Here is an 18,259-nt window from a genome sequence, read left to right as displayed (position 1 = left end):
TGATATCTGAGGATCATGGTTCAAAGCCAGTCCAGGGAGGAAAGTCCATGAGACTCTTATCTCCAATAAACCACTAGAAAACCAGAAGTGGCACTGTGGCTCAAGTGGTAGAGTGCTTGCCTTGAGCTGAAGAGCTGAAGAGCCCAGAGTTCAAGCCCCATGACCGACAAAAAAAAAAAATCTGGAATACAGAAACTTTTTAACTTAAAAATTAAAAATATTTTTATTCTTTTAAAGTAGTTGTACAAAGGAGCTGCCATTCAACAAAGCAGTTTATGAATACAGTGCATCTTGATCAGTGTCACTCCTTTCAACGTTCTCACCCACCGCTCCCAACCCAACCCTTCCCTCACTTTTCTTAATATTATAGGATATATATTGAATTCTTTTTGCCACTTAACAAAGCAGTTTAATGTATACAATGCATCTGCAAGATTTTCACCCACCTTTGACCTACCCTTTCCCTTAGTTTTCTTAATATATACAATAAATAGTTGACATATTCTTCTCCCCATATCCCAATTCATTTAGTGTAGACATTTTTCTTCTGGTATCTGATTGTCTTGACAAGTTGTCAGGCTACACTCTGGAGAAAATATTGATATTAATATTTACATCCTGGCCCTGGGTTGCCTGAGCAATGCTGGCAACTGTATCTACCTGGTGGGTCCCAGGTTTTGCTTTCTGACAGGGTGTGGAGCCTGTATAAAGTCAGAAGAAAGACAAGATTTGATCAGGTTTACCCTCGAGATCCAAAGGGCAGGAAGTACTGCCCACGTATGCTCCTTGGAATGGGGAGGACACAAAAGGCCTTGCATCTTGCCTGCAAATTATGCCTCAATGTACATCAAGACTGTAGCCACAACTGGCCCAGATACTTTTTTTCCTCTTGAGTTATTGGGACAGTCTCCTAATGCTTCTCCTACTCTAATTGTTGTCCATATTCGGTTGATTCCCTCAACAGCATAGCCAAAGTCATCCTGTGTAAGTTAGATGATATCATTGATCATTTCAAGTTCCATAATATTTCCCATTGTCACTTGGAGTTAAAGTGGTGCATGATCATGCCTCCTCTGACTTCTACCCTGAACACGGACATAGTCCCACCTTAGAGTTTGCATTCATTTGGTTAGCTGGAAAGCCTCTATTACTATTATTTGTTCTGGTATTGGGCCTTGAACTGAGGACCTTGTGCCCTCACTTGGCTTTTCACTCATGTCCCCTATCACTTGAGCCACACCTCCAGTTCCTAGAATCCTCCTCCTCCTCCTCCTCCTCCTCCTCCTCCTCCTCCTCCTCCTCCTCCTCCTCCTCCTTCTTCCTCCTCCTCCTCCTCCTCCTTCTTCCTCCTCCTCCTCCTCCTTTTTTTTTTTTGGGTCAATCGTAGGGCTTGAACTCTGGGCCTGGGTGCTGTTCCTGAGCTCTTCAGCTCAAGGTGAGTGCTCTATCACTTGAGTCACAACACCACTTTTGGTTTTCTGGCAGTGGTTGATTGGAGGTAAGAGTCTCATAGACTTTTCTGCCCAGGCTGGCTTTGAACTGTTATCCTCAGATCTCAGCCTCCTGAATGGCTAGGATTACAGGTATGAGCCACTGATGCCTGGCTCCTAGGAAGTCTTTTCTCTTGGTAATCTCTATTATTGCTCTCTCCTTGCCTCTAGGTATCAATTGAAATGTCATTTTCTTGGTGAAAGATTTCTGGTCATTCAGTTTGGGACTTACTAGACTCACTATTTCTCCAGCATTGGATGGTGTTTATCATCATGGGATAGATGACAACATTCACATATTTATCTTGTTTCTGGCATTTATTTATTTATTTATTTATTGCTGGTCCTGAGGCTTGAACTCAGGGTCTTGTCATTGTCCCTGAGCCTCTTTGTGCTCAAGGCTAGCGCTCAACTACTTGAGCCACTTCTGGCTTTTTCTGAATTTGTTGGAGTCTCACAAACTTTCCTGCCTGAGTTGGCATCAAACCGCAATTCTCAGATCTCAGCCTCCCAAGTAGCCACTGGTTTTCTTATTTATCTTCATCAGAATGTTAATTCTATGACAGATATGTATATGTGTGTGTGTGTGTGTGTGTTCATGTATTTTATTTGCACTGAATTTCCTGTGTCTAGAAAAGTACCTTCATATATTTTTTGTGAGATGAATAAATTTTATCTTTTTTTTTTTTTGGGTCCGATCATGGGGCCTGAACTCTGGGCCTGGGCGCTGTCCCTCAGCTCTTCAGCTCAAGGCTAGTGCTCTACCACTTGAGCCACAGCGCCACTTCTGGCTTTTTTCTTTTTGCTTATGTGGTGCTGAGGAATCGAACCTAGGGCCTTATGTATGCAAGGCAAGCACTCTACCACTGAGCCACCTTCCCAGCCCCAGTAAATTTTATCTTTATCTCTCAAATTGGTAACAGAATTTCTAAGTTTCCATAGCTAATCCATTGTCAGTAAGCTTATAAATTGAGATTCAAAGTCAGCATTTTTATGACACAAAGTGCAGATTTTTTTTTTTTTGTTGGTCATGGGGCTTGAATTCTGGGCCAGGTGCTGTCCCTCAAATTCTTTTTAAAAAAAAGTATTGATTTTATTTTTTGATTTGTGGTACCAAGGAATTGAACCCAGGGCCTCATGCAGGCCAGGCAAGAACTCTACCACTAAGCCACATTCCCAGCCAAAATACAGATTCTTAACCTTGAGACAAAGCTTTTGAAGAAACCCACTGATACACTGTGCTGTGTGTGCTGCTCATTCTTATGTCTAACATCTCCATTGCTCCTCAGGCCAGAGTGCACTAAAAATTATTCAGTGTCTCATTGTTCTTACAGAGTATTGTCTCCAGTTAGTCTGAAAAATGACAGTATGAAACTCAGAACATCTCCAGTCTCAGCTTGCCAAGATCATAAAAAAGCAGGACAGGTAGAGTGTATTCAAATAAATCCCACTCTGAATCTTTCCCTCACTTCTTTTTCTCAAAGAGAGTTCTGGGAATTGTTCTTTCTTCATTATAATTTATGGTTGAAGCTCACGAGCTATAATAACCCAACATGTGATAAATCTATCTACTAGTCAAGATATACTAACAGAAATAGTGTGTGTGTGTGGGGGGGGAACCTTCTAATTTCCCAGTTGCCATTTTCAATTTTAGTGAGAATTCAGTAATTATTTATTATTTATTATTATTTTTTGAATTGTGAGACTCACTACAAATCTCATCTTGCTAATTGTCACTAGTATATACTTTTTTCTCCTCACTTTAAAAATTAACTTCCATTAATTATACAGGGAGGGAGGATGTCATTGTTTTATTTCCAGGCATGTTTACAATGTATTCTAATAATCTCACTCAATCGGGCGCTGTCCTTAAGCACCTTTTGCTCAAGGCTAGCTAGCACTCTGCCACTTGAGCTACAGCTCCACTTCTGGCTTAAGTCTCAGACTTTTTTGCCCAGGTTGGCTTCAAACTGTGATCCTCAGATCTCAGCCTCCTGAGTTGCTAGGATTACAGGCATGAACCACTGGTGAGTGGCTGAATATGTACTTTTTTTTTTTTCTTTTCGGTCATGGGGCTTGAACTCTGGACCTAGGCGCTGTCCTTCAGCTCTTCAGCTCAAGGCTAGTGCTCTACTACTTGAGCAACAGGGCCACTTCCTGATTTCTGGTGGTTTACTGGATATAAGAGTCTCATGGACTTTCCTGCCTGGGCTGGCTTTGATCTGCTATCCTCAGATCTCAGCTTCCTGAATAGCTAGGATTACAAGTTGAATATGTGCTTTTATAAAGTATGTTTCTTCACATACTCAATCCTGGGAGAATTTGGGGAGGGAATGTAAAGGCAAAGAAGCCAGATGCTAATGGTTCTGCCTGTAATTCTAAATCCTCAGAAGATTAAGATCTGAGGATCTCACTTCTAAGTCAGCTTAGGCAGACAAGTTCAAAAAACACTTTTCTCCAATTAACCAGTAAAAAACCAACAGTGGAGATGTGACTCAAGTGGTAAAGTGCCAGCCTTGAGCAAAAAAAGTGAAGCCCTGAGTTTAAGCCCCAAAACCTACACACATTTAAAAAAAATACAAAGTAAGAAATAAATTTGTCCTCAAATTTGGGATTGTAGGAAATGTGCTATGTATGTTTGCAACGAGCACAGCGGAATTTCCCTTTGTACTATGGTGAGGAGAAGAGGAGGAGAGAGCTAGAAGATGAGCAACTCATGCAGCAGTACCAGGCGCTGAAAGACCAGGAGGCTTTCTACCAGTGCCAGGTATTGCATCACCATCACTTTATATGGGATAGTAGATCCTGGTGATTGAACTCCATCAGTGCATTCCTGGGTAGGTGCTAGCCCTGCAACATAGCTGATCTGTTTTGTAACTGTGAGACTTTTCATTAGTAACCAACAATTTGGGGGTGAATATCTGTGTAGATGAGTGTTGACCAGCATTTTTCCCTTCAGTTAGACTGAATCTTAAAGATTGACTTGCTGGATTATTTCTTTATTTTTGATTTATGAAAAGTTGTAAGCTCAGAGTTTTACTTTTCAAGTCTGGGTGGTGGCTCATGCTTATTATCCCAGCTATTTGGGAGGTCAATTGGGAGGACTGCCGTTGGAGACTAGCCTATGCAAAAAAAGTTAGCAAGACCCCATCTCAACAAATGATCTGGGTATGGTGATATGTGTCTGTGGTCCCAGCTATATGGGAAACAATCATAGCTCTGAAAGGTGCTACAAGAATAATAACTAAGGCTGGGTATGTGGCTTAAACTGTAGATCTTTTGCTTTACAGGTTCAAAGTCCAGAGTTAAAATGGCAGATGGGCTGAGGGTAGCTGTTCAGAGGCATGTTTCTGCCTCATTCTCTACCAAGTGATTTCTTGGGCTTTATGTGGCCTGTGGGCTTGATGTTTTCCCCACTGAAGCCCTATCTCAAGCAAGAAAGGACAGAATGACACTCTTATATTTGCTCTGTCCAGATTCCCATGGTCTCCAGTCTGACATTACTGCCCTTCCCTGTGTTTGTGATAAACTCTTTCATTTCTGCTTAAGTTCTTTGTTATGGTAGTGTCTGAAGTCCAAGAATAGGAAATACGAATCTCTCCTAGTCAACTTCTATAAATCTATAAAGACATCAGAAAATACCATTACCTCCAAATGGGTTTCCATGTTGGCACAACTACATTAATGTCATAGAGTGAAAAAATTAAAACATTCAATTTCAATATGTAATTTAAAATTTAAAAAATTCTTTTGCAACAGATGAAAAGTCTGGCTGCTAGAGAACAGAATCAGAAAAATGCTGCCTATAATCTTGGAGTTGCTGAAGCTATAAGAAATCACAAGAATGAGAAACCTGAATTTTATGTAAGAATTCCTTTATATTTTCTCTTGCTCACACTTGTCCCACCTAGGAAAGTTTGGATCTGCTCACTGTGTCCCAAGTCATGGCATTTTATTTCTTTAGCATTTTTATTAGGTTACATGAATTATTCAGAGGGAGATTCATGATGACATTTTCAAATGTGTATAATATGTTCTAATCAATTGAACCTCCTGATAGAGGCGCACCATCTTTCCCTCTTCCTTAAAACAACTTAAAGAGATTTCAGTTCTGTTTTTATTGTTGCAAACAACATTTTGACTGTATTCATCCTCTTTCAAGAATATTGCAAAATTATTTATTGTATTTTTCTTTTTTACTCATCCTTTTCTTGTTTGTCTCTAATTAGTTTCTGAATTAATTTATAATCTGTGTTTATCTACTTAGATTGTGTGTGTGTGTGTGTGTGTGTGTGTGTGTGTGTGTGTGTATGCATGCGTGTGTGCACATGCACCATTCCTGGGGCTTGAACTCAGAGCCTGGGTGCTGTCCCTGAGCTTTTTGTTCAAGGCTGATGCTCTACCACTTGAGCCATAGTCCCACTTCTGGGTTTTTTTTTTTGGTGGTTAATTGGAGATAAAAGTCTCATGGATTTTCATGCTTGGGTAGCTTCAAATTGAGATGTTTAGATCTCAGCTTCTTGAGTAGGTAGGATTACAGGTGTAAGCCACTGGCACCTGGCAGGTTGTGTGATTTTTTTTTTAAGTAGCAGAGTTGGAAAGGGGACTGGCAAAAGTTTTTTCCAGGGCAGGGGCTGTTGTGTCTACCTGTACACCATCAAAACTCACAACCTAGTTCCTAGTATTAGTCATGACAGAGCTTGCTAATAATAGACATTGTCAGCCAGGTCCTAGGATAGGACAGTATACCGAAGTCCAGTCCTAGGATCTAAAGGGGAGAACCTGTAGCATCACCATCACTGATTTGTACTGGAATCACAAAATATTTGGGGCCTTACCCTGGACTTGCAGAGTGGGTAATCTACATCACAATAAAATCCCAACGGATATGTATGTGCATTATAGTTGAAGAAGCTCAGCTTCAGCTGGAGGTAAGCCACCGCCTTCACAGCTTGGTTTTTAATGTTTGCAGTCATTATGGCCTACTTTTATTTCTACCTGATTATTTATCCTTTTACACTACTATTTAGGCAGTCTTATAGTCTTCTTATAAATATAATAAAATATTTTCTTTATTCCTCATGGGATGTATACTGAGTTCCTATGGCCACTGTGCTAGCAGCCAGAAAAACAAATTTCCTTTTCTAAAGAAATCTCAGTCTAGTTGGGAAGACAGACTCTCAAAAAGCTAAGGGTTTTATAAACTGACTGCTATGATAAATCTTTTAAAAAGGCTCTACATGAGCAAGTAAGAGAGGCACTTAACCCAGAGAGGAGATTGGAAGACTTTCCTGACATATAAGAGTTAGTTAGCTGGGTGCTGGTGGCTCACACCTGTTATTCCTAGCTACTCAGGAAACTTGAGTTGTTAAGAGACATCTCAGACAGAAAAGCCCACGGGACTCTTGTTTCCCACTCACCAGCATGGAGGCATGGATCAAGTGTAGAGTATCAATCTTGAGTAGAAAAACCAAGTGGAAGTATGAGTATGAGGCCTTGAGTTCAAGCCCCAGTATGGGCACAAAGAAAGAAAAAGAGCCAAAGAGACATTATCAGCAAGCCATTGTACAAACCCATGTTCAGGAGTGATTTCCAGTTCCTTTTTCTCTGTCCTTCGTATCCAACCACTTACCCGTTCACTTGCTTTCACCTCTAAAATATGTTCCAATATCTCTTCAAACCTCCTTATCACTAATATTAGCATGCTGTAGTGTGCTACATTCTACACTGAAAATCTGCCACACTCCCTGGTTAGCTTCTTCTACAATCCATGTTGATCAATAAAAACTATTACCCCAAATATACCACCATCCTGTTTTTCTAATAGTGTTTGCATTGAATTTGAATGAAATTTAAACTTGCTTGCTCTATTAGACCCTGCACCATTGCCCTCTACCTTTCTTTGAGCTCCTTAACTTCCACTTCTTGCTCATTTTGCCTTGATTTTAAAGCCTATCCTTTGCTCACTGACCAGGCTTGTTTCATTTACTGTTTTGGTTCCTTTTGGAAGGGACACAGGATCCCCTGGTGTTTTAAGTGTGTGTGTGTGTGTGTGTGTGTGTGTGTGTGCGCGCGCGCACGCGCACGCACTCACACATGTTATGTGTATGGTATGATTCATCCCTCTCCAGAGAAAAGTTTTCCCTAACAACCAGACAACGTAGTGCTATTCCCACACTGTTACTTGCTGTGGTAAGAGTTCCATTATAACCTTAAGTGATTTGATTACCTTTCTCTTCCTGACCAGAATGTAGGCTAGATGAGAGTGAAGATCTCTGCCCTTAACATGATTGGATCTCCAGTGTCTAGAAAGGCAGACCCATTGTAGATGTTCAAGTCTTCCTCCCCTCCCCTCTGCTGTGTTCATGCTGTTGCACAAACTCAGAATTCTGCATACATTCATGCAATTATAACACGCAGCTCCATTACATGCTGTCAGTGCTACTTCAGGACCAACTCTGTGGGCTCTTTTTTCCTTCTGTCTCAGCAATGCAGTGTGAGCTCAGCTTTGCCCTGAAACATGCTTATGTTGATCCTTTTGTCTTGACACTAGCTGGTCAACATGTTGAGGGATGGGAAAAATGTTAGAAATTAAGAAATATTTTCCAGCCAGGTACAGTTGGTTCACATCTGTAATCTGTAATCTTGAAAACTCAGGAAACTGAGATCTGAGAATTGAGGTTTGAAGCTCATTTGGGCAGGAAATTCCATGAAACCCTCATCTCCAGTTAACTATCAAAAAGCTGAAAGCAGAGCTGTGGCTCAGGTGGTAGACCACTAGCCTTGAACAAAAATGCTCAGGAACAGCACCCAGGCCAAGAGTTCAAGTTCCAAGACTGGCACAAAAATAAAAACAACCATAACAATAATAAAACAAAAGTATTTTCTGCCCAAGTTTGGTCTGATTTATTTATTTGTTTGTTTGTTTGTATAAGCAATGAATTGCTTTTCTTTCATTCTAGAAATCCTTCCTATTTGATAAACGGCCCCTTAGTTCTGAGATGAATGCTATTAGGCAAGAAGAATATTCCCAAGCTCTCCTGAAACAAATGGAAAAAAGACGGGAAAAGGAAATAAAACAAAGACAAAACAGAGAGGTGATGGACCGCCTAGAACAAGTTCAACTCACAGAGGAGTAAGTCCAGTCAGATATGCTCTGAAAAATGGGTTTTGTGTGAAAATAATTTCTCCAAGGTAGTCTCAATAGTTTCATTAGCACTACTGTAACCAACTGAGCAAGCTAACTAGAGTTAGCAGGCTTTTCATTAGAACAATGAAAATAATAGTTTATAATTGTTTCAGTTATACAATATCATTTATATTATATACTGTTTCCCTTCCCTTTCCTTTCCTTCCCTTCCCTTCTCTTCCCTTCCCTTCCCTTCCCTTCCCTTCCCTTCCCTTCCCTTCCCTTCCCTTCCCTTCCCTCCTTCTTGTATTGATACTGGGGTTTAAACTCAGAGCCTCTCAGTCTTACTTGTTTTTTTCAATCAGTGCTAATGCCCTACCACTTGAGCTGTGCCTTCACTTCTGGCTTTTTGCTGGTTAATTGGAGATAACAGTCTCATGGGCTTTTTTTTTTTTTTTTTTAATTTAGGCTGGCTTTGAAGCAAGATCCTACAATATCAGCTTCCTGAGTAGCTAGGATTACAGTACAGGTGTGAGCCACTGACATCTGACTTATCACACTCACATTTCTATTAATACTTACTGAACATCTTTTGACTTACTTTGCATTATTAAGGACTCAGTAACTCTCTCATACACTTTCTCTTGTTCTTAAATGCCAGACTTGCTAAACAAAGAGCCAAATATTTAAAAGACAAGATGGAAGAAACGCAGTGCTACAAGAGAGCTTTGGATGCACAGGTAAGGGGACAATTTTTTTAAAATTTACTTTATTGTTTTAGAGGTGATACAGCAGGTTTACCTTTATATATGTCAGGTAATAAGTATCTTTCCTTTTGCATAGTGTCATCTGTTCCCTCATTGTCTTCCATTCCCTCCCTCCCATCTCCACAACATGAATTGCATAGTTCACTTTCATCAATGTCCATTGTGCTACACTGCTGCACTCTTCACCCTTTATCCCCTGATTCTGTGCCCTTCCCCCCTCCCACAGATGTGCACATGAATATGCCATATATAAGGTAAGAATACAGAGTCATTAAAAACAAATTAAGAAAAAGTCCTTCATTTCCATATCTTTGGAGTACGCTTCAGTATGAATATCATTTTATATACATATGAAGAGGCACTTGTGATTTTCATCTAAGACTATCTTCTTCTGGTCTCACTGTATGTGAGTGTCTAGAATACTGTGTAAAATCATGTAGTACTTCACTAATATTCTGTTAGTATAAATCCCAGAATGCTGTCCATATTTGAGTACATCATGCATCTAGTAAGTTTTTTTTAATTTTAATTTTAATTTTTTGTGAACATACTGTACAGAGGGGTTACAATTACATGGGCAAGATAATGAATACATTTCTTATCAAGCATTTCAGCCTCCTTTGTTTACCCTTCACATCCCTTCCCAGCCTCCCCTCCCCCCCCACCCCCCCCGCATCTAGTAAGTTTTGTGCACTTTATTCTTTTTTTTTTTTTTTTTTTTTGGTTGGTGATGGGGCCTGAACTCTGGGCTTGGGCACTGTCCCTCAGCTCTTCACCTTAAGACTAGTGTTCTACCATTGAGCCACAGCAATACTTTCAGCTTTTTCTGCTTATGTGGTGCTGAGGAATCGAACCCAGGGCCTCATGCATGCAAGGCAAGCACTGTACCACTGAGCCACCTTCCCAGCCCTGCACTTTATTCTTTTCTGTAAGATATGGATACCTTGTTATAGAGTTGAGTATAAAGTTTATTCCCTGAAAGAATTATAATATGCCTTGTGTGTGTTCTTGTTCCAGGTAAAAAACAAACCCTCCCAGTTGCCTATGTTTGAGCCAGACTCCTTTGAGCCCATTTTTGGTAAGGAAGACATTGACCACCTTATAGAAAGGCGAATGAAAGAACAGAACTGCATGAAGCACCAGCTGGAAGCAGCTTCTATACACAAGAAGAACATCATCCTGAACCAGCTGATGGAGCAGAGGCGGGATCTGGAGATGCTTCAGAGGACACACAGAGAGTAAGGACACACTTGATTCCCCAATCCATCCCTTCTCTTCTTCTTTTAATCTCTCTGTCACTCTCTGACTTTACTCTCTCCTTTTCCTTGTTTTTCTCTATGTCAGAGAAGAATAATAGCTAAGATACAGAGGCATTACTGCTGCAAGACATTATTCAAAGCCCATTACATGCTTAATCTAGTTTTTTCCTATGAAGAAAAACTCACTAGATGAATAACAAAAACACCCTCACCATCTCACTTTTTGTCTCCCCATGTTCTTTTTCCTTTTCTTTACAGAACATTGAACTCCACTGGTCTTTGGACATGGTAGACAAACACTCTACTACTGAGTTACATGCCCAATCAGTGCAACTTCTTACAATAGATGGCCACAATAGCACTATCCATTGGAACTACCATATGAACCACAAATGTAGTGACATGCTCAAATAGACCGGGACATGATAGTTGGGCCATCTCTCAACATCCACTAACCTTCTCAACATCCACATCACCTTCATTTGAGAAGGTGATGGAGAAGGGGTGAGGCTGGCAGAGGAGGACTTCATATCATACACGTATCTTTAAACTTAAACCTCCAACATCATCTAGTTTATTAAAATGCCCAATAAGTCATTCTACCAGTGGGGAATTTTTAAGGATCCTGACTGGCTCTCAGTCTTGCATCATCTCCAAGATTCCTACCTAGCTTTTTTATCATCCCTTTCTACTCCTCACCAACACTACCTCTGATTGCCACTCCAGTTTCTTCTCTGTAGATGTTGAGCAATTCTCAAATATTTGATGAGCCAAAATTATCAAGGTGTTCAGGATTCCTAAAGAGACTTCTGTACAAAGGAATCCACTCTTCTTGAATGCAGTTGTATTTATAAAATAGAAAATCCCAATTTTAAAATTAAAATTTAAAAATTTTGTAAGATAGTGCATAGATTTGTTATGTTCTATACCAATTAGGTCCAGAAGACTAGATAATGGCAGACATGATGAATAGGGTGGAGTTTGGTTGTTGGTAGAGGGGAATGGAAGTGGTTAAAACAAGACTTCAATTCTGGTTAAAAACAAAATACTTCATTCTATAGAATAGAGTGTTGTATGTGCCTAAGATGTATAAACTTGTGTGTCTATGTAGTTACTAAAATACTAAAATGTTTTCATACTCATTGATAGGTAACTATTATCCTTCAATCCCCCAAGTTCTTCTCGGTGCTTGTACTGCCCTCCCTGTACTCTGTTCCATCTCTCCACCAACTTTTACCTAAAGGGTGAATAACCTGAGATCTTCAGACCACTTCCAGGATCTATTCTGATTGGTGGGTCAGTTTCTACCACTCTACTGATTGTGGTGTATCAGCTAGGTATGTGACTTTAGGGCATTGGTTTCCTTGTTAATTAGGGCTAATAAAGCCTCTCTCAGCATCTTGGCTGACTCAGAGTAAATGTTTGGTAAAGAGAAGTGATTACTATTATAAGGAGAGGAAACTGAAAGAAAAGCTGTGATGAATTTAAAATGGCAGCATAATTCTCCATTTGTTTCTGGATTATACATTGTTATAATAATTCTTAATTAAAGTAGCATAAATTGGTGAGATTATTCTTGCTTGAGATTATCTTTATAGCTAACATCCCACAGATAATTATTGCCCATTTTATTGATTTAGGATACAAGGCACAGTGATTCTGAATGTTTTTTTCTAGTGCAAGAAAGAGAAAGAAAGCTTTTACAAAAGGGAAGAAAAAAAGATGACTGTGAAAACAGCTCCAGTAAATTCTCTGCTCATGGAGAGTGATGACGAGTAGTGTGGTCATTGAGAGTCAAAGCTAGGCAAAGTACAGTGTGTTATACATTCACTTTATGCCCATGACTTTGACTTGATTTCCTGTGCTATGATTCTGAGAGTCTGTAGAATTTGCTCCAGTTTTCTGCCTGAGCATGTTATTTTATTTATTTTGAAATCACAAGGTAAACAGTTTCCAGATTAAAAGATTATAATCTAATAATCCTGAAAGGCTGTGTAGGTATTTTGGTGCTGGGGAAGAGAGATGGTTGCAGCCTAAGAAGATTTGTGAAAGCAAAAACATGCCTGAGGGAAAGCATAGCTTTCCTACTGAGAATAAAAATAAAGCATGAATGAAATTTAAAATATTAATAATAAAGTGAATAACAAAACAGAACAAAAGAAAACAACTTTATTGAAATATTATTGACATACAATAAACTACATGCACTGAAAGTATGTATCCATTCATGAAATGTGTACCCTAATTGAGATAATACACATTACCATCACCCCAAAAGTGTCCTTGTCCTGCTTTGCAATTCTGCCTCTTACCCTTTCCCAGATCTCATCTCATTACAGGTTAATTTGCATTTCCCAGGTGGAACCATGTATATGTTCTTTATTTTGTCTGGTTTCTTTCAGTCACAAAGTGTTGTATCAAAATAATGACTGAATATTTTTCTATTTTTTTAGGTGTTGGGTAATAATCCATTACATAGGTACCACAATTTGTTTATTCCTTCATCTGTTAATGGACAGATTTGGTTTTGGCTATTAAAATAAAACTACTCTTTATTTATTTATTTTTTGTCAGTCCTGGGGCTTGAACTCTGGGCTTAGGTGCTGTCCCTGTGTTCTTCAGCTCAAGGCAAGCACTTTACCACTTGAGCCACAGTGCCACTTCTGGTTTTCTGGAGATGAGTCACATGGACTTTCCTGCCTGGACAGGCTTTGAGCCACGGTCCTAGATCTCAGCCTCCTGAGTAGCTAGGATTACAGGCAAGAGCCACTGGCACCCAGCTACTGTATATTTGTGGTAACGACTGGGTGTAATGCTTTGATGTATACATAGTTCTTCTTGAGTAAATGTCCAAGAATGACATGGCTGGGATAGGGTAAGAATATGTTTGACTTTTAGCTATTCTAAAAGGTGTATAGTGATCTTTTATGTTTTAATTTACATCTAATTTAAATTAGATTTACATTCAGTTTCTCTAATGGCTTACAATGGTGAATATCACCTTAAATGTGATATTTGCTCTTTGCGTATCTTCTTAGGGTTGCCTGAAGCATCTGTTCAAATCCCAGGGCCTCCCTGTGAATACTAAGCTCATTTTACCATGTAGAGCCTTATCTCCAAACCCCGATCATTAAAAACAAAAATTGATATGTTTACTTACTGTTGAGTTTTGAAAGCCTGGAGAATTAAGATATCTTTACCAGTGAATTTTTAAAACTTGGATTCTTTGTAAAACATTTGTCTCCTTTTCACCTTCTTTTTATAGCAGTTAGATATCTACCACTTGTCTCCTTGTGGCTTTGTCTTCCCCAGCCTGACCTGAGACCCTTTGCGGTTGTTACTAAGATCATTGCAGCTTCTTCCTCTACTTCTAATTGCTAGAAATTTGATCTCCAAGACTTGGAGTTAGGAGAGTTAAATTTTCTCACTTCCACACTGTATATCCTGAGCCAAATCACATATTGGGTGTCAGAGGTATCTTCCTTATAGGAGAATGAAGACAATCACACTTGCCTCATTTGAGATTATGTGTACAAGAGCATATATAAACTGTATTGAGCAAGACCATACCTGTGATCTAAGTGCTCTCTCATTGGTTGTAGATCCTTGTTTCTGAATAGGAAAGATCCTTGTTTTTCATTTCTGTCCCTTAATGGATATAAATTACCCTATAAGATCTATAGTATTCTCTACAATGTAGTCTATAGAAGATTCTCTTACTTTTGTTACTTTTTTCCAACTCCTTGGCCTTTCTCTGGTCCATCTCAAGATATGCTTTGTAACAAATGAAGTCCACTCCTTTCAGACGGAATAATTTAGTTAGTGTGATCCAAACAAACCTATCAACTGTTTATACTTGCCTTAATTCTCTCTGTCTCTGTCTCTCTCTCTCTCTCTCCTCTCTCTCCTTTTTCTCTCCCTCCTCCCTCCCACTCTCTTATTTTTCTTGTTTAAACATTAGATTAAAATAAGTCACACACACAGAGTGAAAAAGCTAGGTGCTGGTGGCTCATGCCTGTAATCCTAGCTACTCAGGAGGCTGAGATCTGAGGATCAAGGTTCAGAGCCAGCCCAGGCAGGAAAGGCTATGACATTCTTATCTCCAATTAACCACCAGAAAACTGGAACTGGAAGTGGTGTTGTGGCTCAAGTGGTAGGGCAGTAGCCTTGAGCTAAAGAGCTGAGAGACAGTGCCAGGTCCAGAGTTCAAGCCCCTGACTGATAAAAAAAAACAACCTCAAAACATAAAAAAAACAAAATAAAACAAAAAGGTCACTTGGTACCTACCGAGCACCAGTGGCTCACACCTGTAACCCTAGCTATTCAGGAGGCTGAGATCTGAGGATCACAGTTTGAAGACATCTTGGGCAGAGAAGTCCCCATGAGATTCTTTTTTTTCTTGAACTAGAAGTAATTTATTTATATTCAAAATTTCATAAAGTAAATCAGGCAGTTAACAAAATGCAAGCATTAACATACAAGTCACCAGCAGAAAAATATTAGCCAGAAACCATTCCCTTTATGGCTGTTTTCATCTTCTTCTGTCCATAGATTGTGCATATATCCCATTCATAATAATGTAAACCATCGGGGCTGGGAAGGTGGCTCAGTGGTAGAGTGCTTGCCTTGCATGCATGAGGCCCTGGGTTCGATTCCACAGAACCACACAAGCAGAAAAATCTGGAAGTGGTGCTGTGGCTCAAGTGGTAAAGCATTATCCTTGAGCTGAAGAGCTGAGGGACAGTGCCTAGGCCCAGAGTTCAGGCCCCACGAGACTGACAAAAAAATAAAATAAAATGAAAAAAATAATGTAAGCCATCATTGATAACTTAAGCAAGTTCCAGTGTCATTTCTGCCTGAGATTTGTGGTTGCCTGTTAGATCTTCTTCAGGATGATTCCTCAGATATGGTGCTGTCTGAGTTGCAGTTAAAATCTTGTTTAAATCCTGGTTCCATGAGATTCTTATCTCCAATTAACCATTCAAAAAACAAGTAGAGCTGTGGCTCAAAATGGTAGACTACCAGCCTTGAGCAAAAGAGCTCAGGGACAGTGCACAGGTCCTGAGGTCAAGCTCCAAGATTGAACAACAAAAAAAGTCATTTGGTAGTAAAATTAATAAAAATATTTTTTGTAAGGAAATCAAAACAGAACTTAGAAAGTAGAAAAATCTCCCATGCTCCTGGATTAGAAGGATCAACATCGTGAAAATGGCAATACTTCTCAAGGCTGTCTACATATTCAATGCGATACCTATTAATATTCCAACCTCATTCTTCAAGGAAATAGAAGAGGCAATCCAAAAATTCATATGGAACCATAAAAAACCCCGAATAGCAAAAGCGATCCTGAACAGGAAGACAGTGCTGGAGGAATATCAATACCAAATTTCAACCTCTACTACAAAGCCATAGTAATCAAAACAGCTTGGTACTGGCACAAGAACAGACCTCAGGACCAATGGAATAGAATTGAAAACCCAGAAATGAACCTACAGACCTATAGCCATCTAATCTTTGATAAGGGAGCTAAAAAAAATAAAATGGAAGAAAGACAGCCCCTTCAGTAAATGGTGCTGGCAAAATTGGTTAATCACTTGTAGAAAACTAAAACTAGATCCTTATATATCACCCTGCACCAGAATCAACTCCAAATGGATCAAAGACCTCGGAGTTAAAGCAGACACTCTGAAAACATTACAGGATAGAATAGGAGAAAACCTAGGTCTCCTTGGCACAGGTTGAAATTTTCTTAATAAAGACTCAGAAACACAACAAATCAAAGAAAGGTTGGACAAATGGGATCGCACGAAACTTCAGAGCTTCTGCATGGCAAAGAACATAGTTAGCAAGATCAATAGAAAGCCCACAGATTGGGAGAAGATCTTCACTAGCCATATAATGGACAAGGGTCTCATATCTAAAAATATACCTGGAACTCAAAAAATTAAATCCCCCAGCAACAAATCCTCAAAGAAACAACTGACCAATAAATAAGTGGGCTAAAGACTTAAAGAGACACTTCTCTGAAGAGGAAAGATGGATGGCCAATAGACACATGAAGAAATGCTCAAGTTCCCTAGCCATAAAAGAAATGCAAATTAAAACAACATTGAGATACCACCTCACCCCAGTTAGAATGGCTAGAATCAAGAACTCTAATAACAACAGATGCTGGAGGGGATGTGGCCAGAAGGGAACCCTACTGCATTGTTGGTGGGAGTGTAAACTTGTTCAACCACTTTGGATAGCAGTATGGAGGTTCCTCAAAAGACTCCACATAGAGCTCCCCTATGACCCAGCAGTCCCACTTTTGAGCATTTACCCAAATGATCCACAAACAAGACCATACTAAAGCTACCAGCACAACTATGTTTATTGCAGCATTATTTACCATAGCTAAGATATGGAACCAACCCAGATGCCCCTCAGTGGATGAATGGATCAAGAAAATGTGGTATATATACACAATGGAATTCTATGCCTCCATCAAAAAGAATGACATTACCCCATTTGTTAGGAAATGGAAAGACTTGGAAAAAATTATATTAAGTGAAGTAAGCCAGGTCCAAAGAAACATAGGTCCCATGGTTTCCCTTATTTGCAATTACTAATATAAGTCTGCGAGAAGCAGAAAAGGTCAGATAAGTTGATGTTAGGTGAAACGAACCCCAAGATAAGGACTCAAATATTTTTTTCTTTTTTGGGATTGTTTCTAACATATTTACAAGATGATTTCTTTGTTGCTTTGTATGTCCCTCCTCCACGGTATAACCCCTGTTTTCACTGTATTTGATGTTGGTATAATTTGTGGAGGGGAAGGGAAAAAACAAACTGTTTAAATAGGGATACAGGTGGACCCATTGCAACAATGAGATATACAAGACATTAGGTTGAAAAACGAACTTTACAACTTTATCTGGGGGTGGGGGGGGCAGTGGTGGAGAGGTATGTGAAGGGGAAACAAAGGAGGAAGCATAAGAAACATACTCATTACCTTGCCCATGTAATTGTAACCCCTCTGTTCAGTATTTTCACAATAAAAAAAATTGTTTGTTTTTTGCCTGTTGTGGGGCTTGAACTTTGGGCCTAGGCACTGTCCCTCAGCTCTTCGGTTCAAGGCTAGTGCTCTACCATTTAACATGACACTGTCAATTCCATTTACATGGTCACAAATGACAGGAATTCGTTTTTCTTTTTTTTTTGTATGGCTGGAAAATATATATAGAAATTTGTTTATCTACCTGCAGATAGACATTTGGCCTTCTACTTCTTAGCTAATAAGAATAGAGGCCGGGTGCTGGTGGCTCATGCCTATAATCCTACTTAACTCAGGAGGCTGAGGATTTCCAGCCTGGGCAGGAAAGTCTGTGAGATTCTTATCTCCAATTAACCATCAGAAAACTGGAAGTAGAATTGTGGCTCAAAGTGGTAGAGAGCTAACCTTGGGTAACATAACTCAGGGCAGCACTCAGACCCTGAGTTCAAACCCTGTGACGGACTAAAAAGAAGAAGAAGAAGGAGGAGGAAGAGGGGGGTGGGGGAAGAGGAGGAGGAGGAAGAAGGAGGAAGAGGAGGAGGAGGAGGAGGAGGAAGAGAAGAAGAAGAAGAAGAAGA

The 18,259-nt window shown here is 39.7% G+C and overlaps 1 protein-coding gene across 1 annotated transcript in view; it reads left to right on the top strand.

Annotated features, from left to right (window-relative positions):
- Ccdc81 (coiled-coil domain containing 81) overlaps positions 1-18,259 on the top strand; it is a 52,903-nt gene that overhangs the window by 26,070 nt on the left and 8,574 nt on the right. The window contains exons 8-13 of the mRNA XM_070034654.1: positions 2,825-2,915; positions 4,111-4,257; positions 5,250-5,354; positions 8,453-8,625; positions 9,281-9,359; positions 10,404-10,624. Of these exons, the coding sequence (XP_069890755.1) occupies positions 2,825-2,915; positions 4,111-4,257; positions 5,250-5,354; positions 8,453-8,625; positions 9,281-9,359; positions 10,404-10,624 (816 nt within the window). The remainder of the gene's footprint in view (positions 1-2,824; positions 2,916-4,110; positions 4,258-5,249; positions 5,355-8,452; positions 8,626-9,280; positions 9,360-10,403; positions 10,625-18,259) is intronic.

Source organism: Dipodomys merriami, unplaced genomic scaffold (genome assembly GCF_024711535.1).
Source record: "Dipodomys merriami isolate MVZ:Mamm:240054 unplaced genomic scaffold, mDipMer1.0.p SCAF_25, whole genome shotgun sequence".
NCBI classification, from domain to species: domain Eukaryota; kingdom Metazoa; phylum Chordata; class Mammalia; order Rodentia; family Heteromyidae; genus Dipodomys; species Dipodomys merriami.
This window is presented reverse-complemented; position numbering and strand designations above follow the sequence as displayed.